The sequence below is a fragment of the Odocoileus virginianus genome, chromosome 3 (genome assembly GCF_023699985.2).
Source record: "Odocoileus virginianus isolate 20LAN1187 ecotype Illinois chromosome 3, Ovbor_1.2, whole genome shotgun sequence".
Lineage (NCBI taxonomy): Eukaryota > Metazoa > Chordata > Mammalia > Artiodactyla > Cervidae > Odocoileus > Odocoileus virginianus.
In genome coordinates, this window is record NC_069676.1 from 56,870,091 (window position 1) to 56,887,941 (window position 17,851).

The 17,851-nt window shown below is 43.9% G+C and overlaps 1 protein-coding gene across 9 annotated transcripts in view; it reads left to right on the forward strand.

The window, feature by feature from the left end:
* Nucleotides 1-17,851, forward strand: part of ABLIM3 (actin binding LIM protein family member 3) — a 127,862-nt gene that overhangs the window by 52,467 nt on the left and 57,544 nt on the right. For all 9 annotated transcript variants that reach the window (XM_070465625.1, XM_070465617.1, XM_070465620.1 and 6 more), the window contains 3 exons: nucleotides 6,595-6,778; nucleotides 9,017-9,129; nucleotides 15,940-16,066. In XM_070465625.1, coding sequence (XP_070321726.1) covers nucleotides 6,595-6,778; nucleotides 9,017-9,129; nucleotides 15,940-16,066 — 424 coding nt within the window. The remainder of the gene's footprint in view (nucleotides 1-6,594; nucleotides 6,779-9,016; nucleotides 9,130-15,939; nucleotides 16,067-17,851) is intronic.

Here is a 17,851-nt window from a genome sequence, read left to right on the forward strand (position 1 = left end):
ACCAAGAAAAAATTATCATTTTTCTGAATATTTTCAATGTCAGCTTTACTTGGAGAGTATTTTTGTTTCCAGCAGTAAATGGTATAAGGATTAGTTACCCTAAATAACCTTCTCGTTTGAAAAATCTAAAATTTCTATGAATTTCTTTTAGAACCCTTTTAAAGTACACAACTTGCTGACATGAAAGGAAGGAATCTGCAGAGGTGAAAAAAAATAAAAGCAGAAATCCTGGCGTGACTGCCAATGCCAGATTTAATCCTCATGTTTTATGCTTAATCTTGAAGACTTTGAGCTTTTACCTTGATGGCTACATGGATCATGAGAATAGAAGTCAAAGCCTAGAGCCTGACCAACATAGAATTCTAACAGGAGACCTCTGAGTAAAGCTAAATTTCCTCCTACCAAAGATTACTCCCAATGTATAGATGGATCAGAAGTAAACCAGAAAAGGAAACATCTCTGAAATTTTCCTGTACCAACTTAGGCACTGGTATAAGACAGTGAAACTTGTATCAAAATGTCTAGCCATACCCACTGTTTATATGGATTCACATTCTGTTTTCATGCTATACATTTGGCATTTTTAAAAGTGAAACAGAATTTAAAAGTGATCCCACACTTGGCAAAGGTCAGGTTTATTCTAGACCTCAAAGAGTTTCTACAGATAACATTATTATCATAATGAATAACTCCAGTAAAAAATACACAAATCATAATGAGGGAAAGCCAGCATAATGATGGAGAATAGAATGGGAACCTTGGAGACTTTATAGATTGAAGTTTTCTGACATTGTATGATAACTACTTTCAGTACATTTAAACAAGTAAGAGAAGCCAGCAAAAACAATGAACAAGAGACAATACATTATAACAACAGCAGATTTGAAAAAGAAACAATATACATTTTAGACATAAAAATGTATAGTATTTAAAACTCGGTGTATGGATTAAATAGCAGATCAGATGTTGTTGAAAAGACAGTAAACTTTAAGATTCAGTAAAGAGAGCAGTATATATGTATAGCCCAGAAATACAAGAAAGTGGTAAAAATAAAAGAGAAGTTTATACATGGAGAATATAGTGAAAGAGTTTGACATATATCTAATCAGAGTTCTACAGAGAGATAATAGAGAGCATGAGTAGGAGGACAATATTTGAAGAGATAGCATCTTTGAATTATGTAGAACTGTTGAAAGACACAAATCCTTGAATCTAGGAAACTTAATAAATCCCAGTAGGAAAATATAAAAGAAATATACCTACACACATCATAGTGAAACTGCAGATCACCAAAAACAACCCCTCCCCCCCAAAAAAAACCCATCTTAAAAGTAGCCAGAGAGAAGAGCCAGGACATCTGCATATGAATGGTAAATAAGCTGACAGCTAAAGTTTTAGTAGCAACAAGGAAATCTGAAAGCAGTGAAATAATATCTTTATGTAGTGAAAGAAGTACCTAAAAATTTATGTATTCAGCAAAACTATCTTTCAAGAACAAAGGCAAACTGACAGCTAACGTCACACTTAATGGTGAAAGACTGACTGACTGCTTCCCGTTGAGATAAAAAATACTAATAAGCAAAAAAGTCTGCTTTTACCACTTCTGTTTAGTGTTGTACTGCAAGTTCATGGTAGGTCAGTTAGGCAAGAAAATGAAATAAAAGACACCCAGATTGAAAAAGAAGTAAGAATATCTCTATTTGCCCATGGCATGATCTTGTGTATAATGAATCCCAAGGAATGCACTTAAAAACTATTAAAAGTAACAAGTTGATCAGATTTCCAGGTACAAGATCAGTTTACCAGAATTAGTTGTATTTCTATATACTTAGAATGAACAATCTGAAAATAAAATTAAGAAGACAATTTCCTTTACAATAGCATCAAATAAAATGCATAAGAATAAATTTAATGAAGGCATAAAATTTATACTTTGAAAGCTATAAAATATTAAAGAAAGAAAAATATTAAAAAATTAGTGAAAAAATATACCATGTTCATGGATCAGAAATCTTTTTTTGATGGCGATATTCTCAGGTCAGTCGACAAACTTGGTGCTATCTTAGTCAGTTCAGGCTGCCATAACAAAATAAAGATTGGGTGACATAAACAGCAGTAATGTATTTTCTCACAATTCTGGAGGTTGCAAGTCCAAGATCATGGTGTCAGCATAGTCAGGTTATGGAAAGCTCCCTTCCTGTCTTGCCGACAGTTACCTTCTCACTGTGTCCTCACATTTTCTGAGAGGGAGGGAAAGAGGTGGGAGGGAGGGAAGGAGGAAAGATGAGAACCAGAAAGAGAATGAGCAAGTGTGCTGGTGTCTCTTCTAATGAGGGCACTAATCCCATAATGAAGATCCCATCCTATGGCCTCATCTAAACCTAATTTTCTCCTAAAGTCCACCTATCTCAATACCATCACGTTATGACTTGGGGCTTCAACATACGAATCTGGGGGAGGACACTATTCAGTTCATAGCACATGTAATCCCTATGAAAATCCCCACTGGCTTCTTTGCAGAAATTGTCAAACTGATTCTAAAATGTATGTAAAATTAGATACATAGAATAACCAAAATAATCTTAGAAAAGAAGAACAAAGTTGGAAGACTCGAAATTTTCACTTTAAAAGCTTACTGCAAAGCTACAATAAACACAACAGTGTGGTACAATGATAGACATAGAGATCAATAGAGTAGAAATGAGAGGCAAAAATAAAGCCTTGGACTTCCTTGGTGGCTCAGTGGTAAAGAATCCGTCTGCCAGTGCAGGAGAAATGGATTTGATCCCTGATCTGGGAAGATCCCACATGCCACATCCCACTGGGCCCAAACTCTAGAGCCCAGTTGTTCAGTAGTGCTCTATAATAGCCGATGCTCTAGAGCCCATGTGCTGCAACTACTGAAGCCCTCATGCCTTGGAGCCTGTGCTCCGCAAGAGAAGCCCCTGCAGTGGGAGACCTACACACTGCACCTAGAGAGGAGACCCTGCTCATTGCAAGTAGAGAAAGCAGCAATGAAGACCTAGCACAGCCAAAAATTAATTAATTAATTAAATTTTAAAAATACAGTCTTATATTTATGGTCAGTTGAATATTATCAAGACAACCAAAATAATTCAATAGGGAAAGAATAGTCTTCAACAAATGATGCTAGGAAAACTGAACATATGTACACAAAAAAAATGAAATTGCAGTCTTCTTCACACCATACACAAAAATTAAAGTGAGTCAAAAATCTAAAGGTAAGAGCTAAAACTACAAAATTGTTAAAAAAAAATATAGGAGCAAATATTTGTGATGTTAAGTTAGGCAAAGCCTTCTTGGACATGATAACAAAGAAAGCATAAGCAACTGGGGAAAAATGAATAAATTAAACATCATCAAGATTTAAAACCCTTGCTTCAAAATAGATCATCAGGAATGTAAAAAGTAGACACACAGAATGAAAGATAGAATCTGTAAATCATGTATTGAAATTTGTGAAGGAGTTGTATCTAGGACAGGTGGAATAGATCAGTTGTGATGTAGTCACACAGTTGAATATAGCACAGCAAAACGAAGGAACCATAATTAGGTGCATCGACATGAATGAATTTCAAAAACATAACACTGAGAGAATGAAGCAGTAAATTACACAGAAGAGTTAATGCAGTATGATTCCATCTGTATAAAATTCAAAAACAGGCAAAACTAAACAATATATTGTTTGTGGATACCTCAAAGGTAGTAAAACTGTAAAGAAAAGCAAAGAGATTGGTAAACTCATGATTCGGGAAAGGAGTGTGGAAAGGAGGCGTTCTTAGGGAGATGAACGGGATTCCAAGGTGCTGGTAACGTTGTTTCATAATGGATACCTGGGGGCGTATTTTATGTTTCTTCTTTACAAGGTACAGTATACAGTGTAGTATATTTATTACATTTTCTGTATGTATATTTCACAATTTAAATGTTTAAAATAATGAATGAAATCCCCCTCAGGGGACCTTCTAACACATTGAAAGTCCATAAAACTGTCTCATTTGAAAAGTTGGAAATCAACAGAATTAAATGACAGAATCCTAGACTCTTAGACACGGATGTGTCCTCAGTTACCACATGGCTCCCTCATTTTACAAATGAGGCAGCTGAACTCTAGAGAGGTGAAGTCACTTTTTCGAAGTCACACAGCACCTGAGTGCTAGAATAGAAATATGGAGGAAGGTCCAGTGACCCTCAAAACAGTACATTTTCCACTGAAACACAGTAAGGCTTGGTGTAAAGCCTCTTCTAGGCATTATATTTATAGTGAGCTTTCATTCTTTATTTTCTTGAAGCAGTTCTGAGTTCTCACATTCTGTCCCATTGTCAGACCATATGATCTTTCTTTTAATTATAAGACTTTACTTTTTGATTCACAAAATAATGACTGCCCTGGATATATTAATCCCATGTCACTTCCGTACTGCAGACCTTTCCCGTGGCCCTTCCTGTTATTTGAATGAAGACCTCTGCTCAGGCTCAAACACATCTGTCATGCTGGTCCAGCCTACCTTCCACCTCGTGGTCCCCACTGTATTTCCAGGAACCCTGGGATTCTTATCAACTCTTACATCCTTTCTACCAAAAACTTCCTCCTTCAGCTCCTTGGGGGAAATGAAGGAACTGATTGTTCCAAGTTTTTGTATGGCCTTCTGGTTTTCTCCACTGGGAGAGGTGGCTCTGGGAGTAGAGTTGGCAGGAGACACACAGGAGAGAAAAGAAGGGAAAAAACAGGAGCTCTTTCCAGTGAGGTCGTAGGCCATGACCTAACTAATTCCACAGCCACGGAGTCAATCGATCGGCCACCTGCACACTCCAGAACAGCCTGTTCTCTGGCCTTGCCTGCCTTCCAGACCAGGCATTGTTTGATGTGATGAGTTTTCATGAGGCCTGATGGAAAATGAAGCCTGATGAAAGATGGACCCTTCCCGACTTGCTCCCTCCATCACCACCTCCTCCATCCATCTGGTCTCTATGGGCCTCCAGCTCTACCTCACACAGAGTTTTAAATGTTTCGGCACATAGTCAGGCATGAAGAAAGCTCTCCTTCTAGACTCACAGGATGTCAATATCAGAAGAAAATCTCAGGTCATTTCTTGCCCAGTTTCTGCTTTTTGCATAGCTGTGAACAGAGGCCCCAGATTACAGAGGGCCAAGGTCATTGTCACCCAGAGAATTAGTGGCAGTGACAAGACCAGAGACCAGGTGCTCAGACTCCCAGAGTAGAGTCTGTCACTGACCTAGACTGGTTCCCCTGGTGGTGTGACATGTGAAGTCCCACATGATTCACTTTGAAGCTGCCCTACTCCCTCACCTTGGCCCTTTAATCTTACCTCTGGCCTGCAGAGTAAATAAACACTTGTGAAATACTTCTGACATTCAACTGGAAGTCCTCTTACCTTTAACCAAGCTGCTTTTGGAAAATAACTTGGTGTATTAAAGATGAGAGGGTACTTACTGGGATGATGTCACCCAGTCCAGGCCAGGTCCTTGCACTTAGAGGCTTGGAAACCATCTTGTTGGTTTCCCCACCACAGATCACACTTGATAAAGCTGAGTCAGGCTAACAGCATTTTTGGGAAACCAATGTATTAAAGCTAAGTGCCTGTTTATTACAGTAAACAAGAGCTGTGACTGTCTGTTATATCAGTTCACATTGCCCTGACCAGCTGCTTCTTCCCAAAGGCAACCTATGTAGAAAGTCAAACTGTCAGACAGTCACTTGGTGAATGCAAACTCTGAACAAGGGGGATTTGAAAGAGCTCTCCAGATGCTTTCCTTTGCTGCTGACTGGTCCCTTCCTGGCTGACCCATCCTTGCTTTAGCTGGATCAATATACTCAGCAGTTCTGGTGGCCCTGAGAGTCATTCGATATCTTGAAAGAAACTGAGCCTCTTTCTGCTCTTCCCATTATGTGTTGATTTCATAACTCTCAGAGGGAAATCTCATTTCCCACATTTCTAAGTCCTTTGGGGGAGGGGGTCCCCCATGATTCAGTTGTTCAGACACCTATAATTATATCCACGTGCTCTTCTATTATCCATCCTACATTACTTCATCTTGTCCACCAGGATATCCCAAAAGACTTTATAAAGTATGATGAGGACAGATTATAATCTTCAAATCATATATCCCATTGACATCTTAAGTTGTCTTCATCTAGCACAGACTCGTGCACATAGGAAATTTTTAACCAGATGATTCTTTTATTAAATCATGGTATCACCAGCTGTGTTGCATTGTGAGCCGCATGGCGTATATCTTAAGAGGATTGTACACCATGGCTGGTGTCAGTGCGCATCAGGGTCAGCCAGGGAGTTGTGCTAAAAATGCAGATGCCTAGGCTCTGCAACCCCAGGGAGTCTCCAGAAGTCTGCCAGGTGATTCTGATGCAAGTGATCTTCAGACAATTCTTTAAGAAGCACTGGCCCCAGAGGCCCATGAGTTCCCATGTGTCACCATTATCTGGTCACTTGTAACTGAGTCAGCCTCCAGCCTCATCCCCAGCAAGAACCTCCTGCTTGCAGATCCTTCCTTGGACTCACCTGCCTTTATTTCCCTCCTTGTTTCCTCAAGTGTGTGGCTGTGGCCTAGCCCAGTCGGGCTTCTTCTTCAAGAACCAGGAGTACATCTGCACCCAGGACTACCAGCAACTCTACGGCACCCGCTGCGACAGCTGCCGGGACTTCATCACAGGCGAGGTCATCTCCGCGCTGGGCCGCACCTACCATCCCAAGTGCTTCGTGTGCAGCTTGTGCAAGTGAGTGGGTGGCCAGCCAGGGCTGGGACCCTCTGCCTTGGTGCCTGGGGAAGGGGATAAATGGCCTTTCCCAGGCAGATCTTGGGGTGAAGACTTTCATTCCTAGAATCTCAGGGGTGGAAGGACTTGACAAGCAAATGGTTTTGAACATTTAGCAGCTGAATCCTGTCTGTTAGGTGTCATCTAATACAAAACACTCGTTTGTTCCAAGATAAAGGCAGAGTAAAGATCTGAGCCCCTACACTCAAATCTCCTACTTCCCATCAAAAGACCCCAAAGGAACCACTGAGTGCCATGGCCTCTCAAGACTCAGTGTGGAATCCATGGGTCTGGTTCAGGCTCTCACATCCTCAGCCACATGTGGTCCTGAGATGTCTATTTATAGCCTTCCTCCACGACCCTGGAAGGTGACCCCACCTCTGTAAGCCTCAGGTTCATTGGTAAAATGGTCATCAAAACCAGTCCAACTTCATTACGTTTTCAGGAAGATAAATGAGACGGTACCTACAGAGACCTTTGCTCAGTGACTGGTACCAAATTGTGTCTGATTTTATTATTCTTTTCTTTATCATAATGTTCATCATCCACCTTCTCGAGACTTTACAAGTTATTTATTTTTAATTGAAGGATAATCACTTTACAATATTGTGTTGGTTTCTGCCATACGTCAACATGAGTCAGTCATAGGTATACCTATGTCCCCCCACTCTTGAACCTCCTTCCCACTCCCACCCCATCCCATCCCTCTAGGTTGTTACAAAGCCCTGGTTTGAGTTCCCTGAGTCTTACAGCAAATTCCCATTAGCTATCTATTTTACATATGGTAGTGTATATGTTTCCATGTTACTCTCTCAATTCTCAAGACCTTTGATAGGTGATGGAAAGCTCACCATCTGCCTTCTCCCCACCCCAAGCATCCCCATCACTTGTTAACTTAGCAGATGTACCTTAAGGACCCACTGTATACCAAATACCATATTAAGGAGACAAAAAGAAAACCTCAACCCTGTCCACCAATATTTTAACACTTAATGGACTGCTCAAAGTCATAAGAAAGCACTATTGGAGTATATGTATGCACTTTTTAATAGGGAAAGTAATCTATAGATTAATTATTTTTCTCATAAAATAACCACCTCTTTGTTACCAGTTAGAGTAATTAACCACTTGGGGTTTTTGATTGAGACTAATGCCACAATGCCTAAGAAAATATCACCCAGTGGCATTCATTCTTTTATCCAGCCCTTAAAACCTGGTCCTTAGATCCTAGAATGCCAGAACCATTGAAAGTTTGCACAGTAGGGTCCATATAGTATAAAGTGGAGGTTTTTTGAAGCCCCATGGAGATGAGGTGTCTTCTCAAGGTCATGATCCATGTCCTTTTACTGGTAGTGAGTGCCTGGGCTGTGACGAGAGCTCAGCTACCCCTCCCCAGCACTCCCTCCATTGTTCATGTCGCTAATGTAAGGGCAGTAGAACCACTGCAGGCTCAGGGCCATGTGCTCAGAACCCATGTTAACAGGCGTTCTAGACTACATGAGCAAGAGCTGCTGCGTGATGGGATTGGCTGTACTGAGGGGTCTGAGCAGTTTATATTTAGTTAGGGAGGCAGGACATGACAAGCTTGAGATCCCTGAGCTGTGGAACTCCAACCGTTCAAAGGCAGGTGAGCAGAGGAAGAGGCTCTCTGTGGACATCTAAGGTTCCTGGGGAGTGAAAGGAGGATGTTTTGGCAAACTGAATTGAGTCCTTCCTGACATCCAGGGATAGGTCAAGTTGGGAAGACATGCTTCCAGAAGGAAGCACCCCTGGGACGAGTTTTTAGCCTCTTTAGTGTATAGAAGGAAATGGCAACCCACTCTAGTATTCTTGCCTGGAAAATTCCATGGACAGAGGAGTCTGCCAGGCTACAGTCCATGGGGTCACAAGAGTCAGACACGGCTTTGCAACTAAGCCACCACCACCACCTTTGTATAGAAGAGAAATGTAAGCTCAAATAAGTGTTGTGATTTCCCCAGTGTTTAAAAATCATGTAAATGGCCCAACTGGGTCTCCTTCCGGTCCTGATCCTGATTGAGTGGTTTAGCTCTGCCCCGGGAACAGTCCGTGAATGTAGCTGGTACTCTCTATGTGCTGTATGTGCTACCAGAGATCTTCAAGTACCTGTCATCAAGTCACCTATAGACCCAGAGCTCTCTGGAGAGGAGGTATTGAATATTTTCTTCTTCCTCCTCGCAGGAAGCCTTTCCCCATTGGAGACAAGGTGACCTTCAGTGGGAAGGAATGCTTGTGTCAGACGTGCTCCCAGTCCATGAGCAGCAGTAAGCCCATCAAGATCCGCGGACCAAGCCGTGAGTCCTCCCCGCCGGGTGCCTCCCCGTCTGCGAGCACATCTCCCCTGGGCTCCCCTGTCCCAGTTTCACTAACCACTTCCCTTCCGCAACCTGGAGGGAAGTGGGGGCGGTTCCCACCCTGGAGGACTCCTGAAGTATGACCCAGTTGGCAGACAGCCCAGACTTATGAGTTTCCCTACATACAAATGTAGGGAAAACAGGCTGCCCAACAGTAAACAGGGATGACCTGGGCCATGTTTTGGCCGCTTGGGTGTTTCTTCTGGGATGAGTGGGCCTCCTTATCTCCCCTTTGGTCCATGCTGCCCGGAGCACTCCAACAGAGCTGATCAGGTGTTTTCCACCAGTGGCTCTCAATTCATACAAATTCCACTGAAAAACTATATGCAGACATATCTTAGCAAAAGAGGGAGCATGGGAGAAAGCCACAAGGGCTGCGCTTAGTGTCTCTGGGGTGTGTCCTGTGGACTGCAGCATAAGCTTCACTGCAAAACTGGCAAAAATACAGATTGCTAGGCCCACTTTGGACTTGTAGGAATGGGACCTAGAAATATATGATCATAATAAGCTTCCTGAATGATTCATTCACTGCTCTTAAAACGGAGAACTACTCACAAAGGTCATGTTCTATCACTAAAACACAGATTGGGGCATGGAGGGGAGCTGGGGATCAGAGGTGTACCTTAGAACAGTCATTCTGATTTGTGGAATGTCCACTCCATTCCAACTTGTCTAGCTGTAAGGCATCTAAATCACTGTTGCAAAACGCCCTTCTCGGACCCCTCACTGCATGTGCCCACACACACACCCAGGGTCTCGTAAGCCAGGTTAGGCTCCAGCATTCTTTCTTGTTACATGACACTCTCACTGGCCTTGTCGGCAGAATCAATGAAAGCCCATTAGCGTCCTGTGCTGCATCACTGCACCATGTGGGGGCTGTCGGCCACGGCACCAGCAGAGTCAGCATGCTGAGGCTGTGTCCACTTGAGGGGAAGGGCGAGCACAGAACCACCTCCCCCAAGTCAGCAGGACTTGGCTCTCAGAGGCTCCAATAGCAAGGGAGCCTGGGGGGGAGGGGGCGGGCTCCCTCCATCATCCTTCCCTCCTTTCAGTTGATTCAGACCTGTTCCCAGGCCTTCCTTCAGTGTCTTTGATGGGGATCAAGAAAAATTTGCTGCTCTGAGCAGGTTTCCATCTCGAGGTGGCTGAGGCTGAGTGCACATAGGTTATCCTTCATAACTCCTTGAAAGCATCATCCAGAATGACAGCAAGTCTGGAATGCTGGGATGCAGGACCACAGGACCATGGCTGATGCTGCTTAGGTGCCCAGACACCAGTGAGACCACGTGTGAAGCCATAGAGAGAAGCCAGCTGGAGTCAGGAGGCTACCTTCCTTCTGTGTGATGTGCACCTGTCAAGCAGCCTCCCTGTGGCTCAGTTTACCCAACTTGGTGGAAAGCAAATGTATCTGTATTTGACAATCAAACTAACACACATCATAGTGTGTAAACTGCTCTCTAAATATAAAGTGAGGGGTTTTGTTGGCTTGGCGGTCTAATCTAGAAAACATGCCAGAGGAGAACTGAGAATAAATTCCTGAATCTGCTGCTATTTCCCTCAGCTTGTGTTGTGTGTTACTGTGTGCCTTGGCGATCTCAGGCAGGTGGAAGATTTCCTAAGCTGAGTGCTGGAGGCCTGCATGGGAGCATGTCCACGAGGAGAGGTCACTAAATGTCTCCACAATAATTCTTCAGATCAGGAGGTAGAAGAAGGGAAGGAAGAGTCAGTACAGAAGAACAGTGAGCATGTGGGCAGTCTCCAGGGGAATGCCTAGGATCATGGCTCATCTTGCTACTCACAAAGTCTAGACATAAATGTGTGGATCTATGGGGCCTATGTTCCAGAGAAATGTTCTTTCCCCAAAGGTGGTCACTGTCCATGCTGCAAACAGAAAGTAGTCTCCTGACTCGAGGGGAAGTTCAAAGGGCTTCTGAGTCCCCCAAGGATGGAGGGAACTAAAACAAGATTCAAAAGAGTGCTAAGATGAAGAGAATAGCTTGGAAAAGGAAAATGAAGGAGGAAAAACTTGCTGTGTTCTTGAGCCAGAGGAGTTTGAAGTTTCATTCCTGAAATGTCAAGACACTGTGGAAAAGCAGGAGCAGTATCTACTCAGAAGAGATTAAGAAGAATACTTGGGAACTATCAAGAGATGGGAATCATGTTATTTATCACAGGCAGAACTGTTTCTTCACAGACCACACTGAGAAGAATCAAGAGCAAAATCTGCATCTCCACCATCTCCACCAACACAATCACCATTATCACTACCATCATGATCACCAACATACCATCACCACTGCTGACATTGACTGACTATTCCTAGTGCCAGGCACTGCCCAGACCTCACTGAGAAGAATCAGGAGCAGAAGCAAAATCACCACCTCCACCAACACCATTGCCATCATCACTACCATCTCCACAATCACCAGCATCATATTGAATACCATTACTGCCACCACCACTATCACCAACACTACCATCACCTTTGCTGACTGACATTGATTGTTCCTAGTGCCGGGCACTGCACAGACCTCACTGCAAAGAATCAGCAGTAGCAGTACCATCACCATCATCACCGAAACCACTGACATTGCTACTGTCAGCAATGCACTAATTTTTCTATACATAACATCTTATTTAATCATTACAACAATTCTATGAGAGAGACAAGAGCAATGGTTTTTAGATAAGAAAACAGATACTCTAAGAGTGTCAAGGTCACTCAGATAATGGTAATGGAACCAGAGTGTGAGCCTAGGCAAGTCTGGCTTTGGAGCCTATTCCTTTAATACCCCATACCAGAGACATGACTTGCTAATAGGAAGGGTCCTGTCTTTCTGGATTAGTTGCCTAAAACAAGGTGGGGAGCTTGCTATGACTCACATACCCACCTATTTTTGCTGTAATGAATGACATGGTCGGAAAAAACTAAAAATAACTGTCTGGGGTCTTCAGAGATTCCAGTAAATGGAGGGATTTAGGAGGAGCAGGTGCATCATGCTTATTGCCAGCTGAGGATGGTAATTTTGGAATAAAGAAGAATGTATGAGGAATGGAGTGGACAGCTGGCTGGGCAGAATCCACTTGGGACAGGGTGTGTCCTGACCTTGCTTATTACACCAGGTCCATGGACTCCTGGATGCAGTGCCTGAGGTTCCAATGTTGGTCATAAGTGAAAACTGGAAGAAGAGGGGGAAAAAGATCCTGGTAAAGATCCTTCATTTGAAGCCAGTTGAGTGGAGGATGAGCAATATAATATGAAAAAAAAAAGAAATGTGGGATAGATGTGCCAGAATTCTCAGGAGGAATTAGCAGGCCTTCCCTACAGCAGACATGCTGCTTCTGACCTCATATCAGAGATTGGATAATGCACAGAGTATGAGTTAAAAGCCATGAGAATGTGGAATAATAATGATAAGAACCACTTATTGGGTACATACATGCCAGGTACTGTGCACAGTCCTTCCAGGCTTGACTTCAGCTCATCTTCACACCAGTGGTATAAGGAAGATGTTCAGATGAGGAAGCTGGACCTTAACAGTTGTACAACTAGTCAGCTGGGGAGCTGGGATTCTCTCCTTGGCCAGCCTCTTTCCACTCACTCTAACCTCTCAGCTCAACCTCTAACCACTATACTGTAGCATCTCCTAAATTTTAATTCAGGATGCCAATTTCATCTCAGATGTGTCACTGCAACTTAAAGAGATGGAACTCAAATCTTTTGTGGTCACAAAAGGAGGCAACTCTTTGAGTAAGTTTTATTGAAAAGATGGACAATGGTGGTGTTAGCCAGTAACTTGTCTATCTCCATGGAATCCACAAGTGAATTTTCTCAGACCATGTCAAACAAGGAAAAGTGAAGTGCAGGAGATAAAGGAGAAGAGAGAAACTGTGGTTGTCATAAAAGACTTGAAGAAACACATTTAGGATAAGAGGTAGATAATCCTTGGTTGCTTAAAATAGGGGGTGTCACAAGAATTCAGGCCTCAGCTTCATATAAAAAAGGCCATCATGACAGTCTTCCCTGTCTAAAGGCAAGAGGGGGTGAGCTGCTCACCACAGGAGACAGTGATTTAAAGGAATGTGCCCACCTGTTGAGAATGCTGAGGGTTACTGTGCTAGGTGGGACTTTGATGTGAACTCTGAGCCTCTGTGGGACCATTTAACCCTATCAAGAAGGCCCACAGAGACACAAATTCAGCACCTATGGCCTAGAAAGCTGGACCAGATTGCCTGAGCCCTCGGGTTTTCCTATACAGAGCACGGGACAAGTCACTTCAGAGGCCGTCTGTCTATAAAAGAAGAGGGGGTACTGACCTCTAAACAATGACGTTCTGAAGACTGTGCTGATTGGGATGGAGTGGAAGTTGACTTATTCCAGGAGAAAAGAAAAAAAGGGAAAAGAAAGAAATCCTAAATCTGTTCTGCCAGCCCCCATTTGAAGACTGGGACTTGAAGCATTTTGCAATGGGAAACCTTCTTGCCCCCAGCTTGTGCTAAGAGACATTAGAAAGGTGCTGTGTAGCCAAGAGGCATGGACTGTGGGAGCTGACTGGTACACACACTTCATCAGGGCCCAGACTTTCCACAGCTTGCTGGACACACCCCCTTCCTAGAGACACAGTCACCTCATCTCTTCTCCAGGACTGGCTTCCAGCTGGATGAGAGAGCTTCAGCCAATCCCTCCCAACTTGCTGTGCTGTCTCTCTCCTCCTCTACTGCTCCCAAGTGTGCATTTGCCTTTGGTGCCAAGAAGGAGGCCTGTGCTCTGGTAAACATTGCCCCTTGACCCTTTCCTCCTCCAGAGTGGGACATCCGGTCGGCCAAGCCTGAATTCCCAGCATCTCCCAAGTATCTCGGACCCTGCCTCCATTTCCTGCCCCTCCCTAGACATTGTTGAGCAACAGGCAGCCTCTGGGCCCCCCTACATTCTATTGGCCTCAGCGCATGGTTCAGGGTGATGGAAACGGAGAGCACGAGTGCCTTTCTGCCCTGGAACGATCTCATCAGAGTCTTTAACCCTCACTGCTTGGGGAGGCAGATGTTTAGTTTGTAGTCACATAAGGGAGGAGGTGTGCGTGGTAAGTTCTATCCTTTGCCTGAGTGCTAGGAAGGCTGCTCATTCAGCACATCTGCTCTGAGTTCTTACTGTGTGCTGAGCATGGTGCTAGGCAAGAGAATAGGTGCTAGGCAAGCACACAAATCACAAACCGTTGAGCGTACGAACCTAAAGGTGAGAAAAAGTAGAAACTAAGCTTGGAGCAGGGATTCTCAAACTCTGCTGGGCTTGGAGGTCTTGATAAAATTCAGTGACAAGGACTCGATTTCCAAAATATATAAAACAGCTCATGTAGCTCAATATGAAAAAAATAAACAGCCCAGTCAAAAAGGGTAAAAGAACTAAATAGAAATTTCTCCAAAGAAAACATACAGATGGCCAACAGGCACATGAAAAGTTGCTCAAACTTTCTGCATTTTAGAGAAATGCAAATCAAAACTATAATGAGGTTGTCACCTCACATTGCTCAGAATGGCTGTCATGAAAAGTCTGCAAATGACAAGTGCTGGAGAGGCTGTAGAGAAAAGGGAACTCTCCTTCACTGTTGGTGGGAATGTACATTGATACAGCCACTATGAAGATCAATATAGACGTTCCTCAAAAAAAACTAAAGATAGAGCTATCGTATGATCCAGGAATTCCACCCCTAGGCATTTACCTGGATAAAACTCTAATTTAAAAAGATACATGCCCCCCAGTGTTCATTGAAGCACTATTCACAATAGCCAAGACATGCAAGCAACCAAAATGTCCATCAACAGATAATGGATAAAGAAGATGTGGGTATATATATACAATGGAATATTACTCAGCCATAAAAAAGAATGAAATAATGCTATCTGCAGCAACATGAATGGGCCTGGAGATTGTCACAGTAAGTGAAATAAGTCAGAGACAGACAAATATCATATGATATCACTTATATGTGGAACCTAAAAAAATAATACAAATGATTTACAAGACAGAAACAGACTCACAGACATAGAAAAAGTTATGGTTAACAAAGGAGAAAGAAGAAGATAAATTAGGATTTGGGGGTTAAAAGATACACTCTACTACATATAAAATAGATTAGCAACAGGACCTACTGTATAGCACAGGGAACTATATTTAATCCCTGTAACAACCTATAATAGAAAAGAACGTGACAAAGAATATATTACGTGTGTGTGTGTGTGTGTGTGTGTGTGTGTGTGTGTAACTGAATCACTTTGTTATTACCTAAAATGAATACAACGTTGTAAATCAAGTGTACTTCAATAAAAATAAAATAGTTAAAAATAAAAATTCAGTTGATCTGGATGGGGCCCACATTTCTACACATTTTCAGTTTCCCAGGTGACACTGATGCTGCAGTTCCCCAGGTCACCGAGAGTTGCATGAGCTTTGTGAGCAACTTGAGAACAGGCTAGGAGCAGCTCAGGGTCCTCTCTGGGTGAACCATGGTCAGGATGACCAGCAAGGAGCTTCCTGGAGGAACCCTGTGAGGCCTTTCTTTTTCCCTCACACCTCCCAAGGTGCCTTTGGCCTTTCCCTTACCTGGCGTAGTCTCGAGTGGTGCTGGTGCCTGGGTGGGAGCAGTTACGGAAAAGCCAGCGTTCAGGAAGGGTTGCCTAGACTCGGGCGCGAGACGACAGCAAGGGTCCCAGGGCCCAAGGTGCTTTGCTCATCGGGTCCTCTTGTCTTTGCAGACTGCGCTGGGTGCAAGGAGGAGATCAAGCATGGCCAGTCGCTCCTGGCGCTGGACAAGCAGTGGCACGTCAGCTGCTTCAAATGCCAGACCTGCAGCGTCATCCTCACCGGGGAGTACATCAGCAAGTAGGTCTCTCCCCTGCCCCGCCTGCCTGACCTCTGCATGCCCCCAGGCCTGGCCCCACATGGCCCTTGGCCTGAGTCACCAGCAGCATCTCCCTCTGTTTCTGTCCGGCTGCCACACTCCAGCCACAGGCAGCACCCCACTCACCTTGGGCCCTCATTCGGTGCTTCCCCTGTTCTGAGGTGCTTCTCTGTTCTGAGCATGCTTGCTCCTACCCTTCCTCTGGTCTCAGGTCCCATACCCTCCCCTCAGAACTGGCTTCATAGCACCTCTTACAGGCCCTCCTAGTGGCCCTCATCGGCCCTGTTGGTTTCCTTCGGGTAGGCCAACACCATTTGCGATTGTATACTTAACCATGTTACCTGTTTAATAAGGATAATAATACTAGCTATCATTTATTGAGCTTTTAGTATGGACAAGGACTGTACTAATTGCTCTGTATAAATTATCACATCAAGCCCCATGACTACCCCCATGAGGTGTTAACCCCTATTTGAAAAGCTGTAGAAACTGAGTCTCAGGAAGTTATTGCCGCAGTGATTCTATTTAGCATCTGTCCTCACCAGGGTGGGACTTTGTTTAATTGACTGCGGCCTGTAGCACAATGCCTGACCCAACGTCAATAATACAGTTGTTGAATGAAATGAGATAAGAGATGATGGACATAGTTGTCAGGAGAGACGGCCTAACCCCGACACTGAACACTAGACAAGGCCGCTTGTGCCAGGTCCTTATGACCATATTTACATACTCAAGTACCTAAAAAAAAATTAGGGCCACGAGCCCTCAGAACTTTTTACACTATGATCCAGACATTTTCTAGTATCACTCTCTGACCCGATGCTAGGATATAGTGAGCATTAAAGTTGTAGCATGCATGGTTCTGCTATCAAGAAATAAGAGAGACAGGCTGTATGCATAAAAAATGATGACTCCAGGGTACATGTGATTCAGAGCTCAAGAGAAATTCTGTTCTTTAAGACCTTTCCAATCAGAAGTGACAGAAAACCCAACTCAAACTCCCTTGAATGCAAAAATGGGAGTTTATTGACTCATACAAATGGGAAGGCCAGTGGCATTCCTGGCTTCTGGCATGGCTGAATCCAGAGGCTTAAAGCTGTCATTAGCCCTTCAGAAGCCGCACGCTCTCCCCAGACTTTCTTGTCTCTCTCAGCTCTGCCTTCCTCTGTGTCTGATTCATTCTCAAGCAGGACCTCCCCAACTGGTAGCAAAGATGATTACCAGCAACTCCAAGCTTTGTTTCTAGCAGCTTCATAAACCTGGCAAAGAGGGAGAAAGGCCTCTTTCCCAAGAACTCCAGCAAAAGTCCCACAGCTGCCTCTGATTTGGCCTCCATTGGGTCACATGCCCATCCCTGACCAGTCACTGGCCAGAAGGATCTAAACCCTTGAGTCAGAGAGCAGCCCTTTGTAACTGTGGGTGGGAAGGGGTGGTTCCCAGAACGCAGGCAAGGTACTGCTGCTGTCACAAAGGGAGGTAGGTACTAGCCAAACGACTTTGGTCTGTGTCATAGGTCTGAGCCACAGGCTGTGGCTGTGACTGTTCACTTCTAACTAGCAGAAGTGGTATCTGGAATATGTGAGAGCTTTATGGAAGATGGTAATATTTGGGCTGGACCTTGAAAAGGTGTGTAAGATTTGAAAATGCAAAGAAGGAAAGCTTGTAGCCAGAATGCTCAGCCTGGGCAAGGACAGGGAGGTGCTGGCCACATCCATCCTGTTTGCTAGAACTCGGGTGTGTGCACAGGTGAAGTCCAAGGCTGCAGA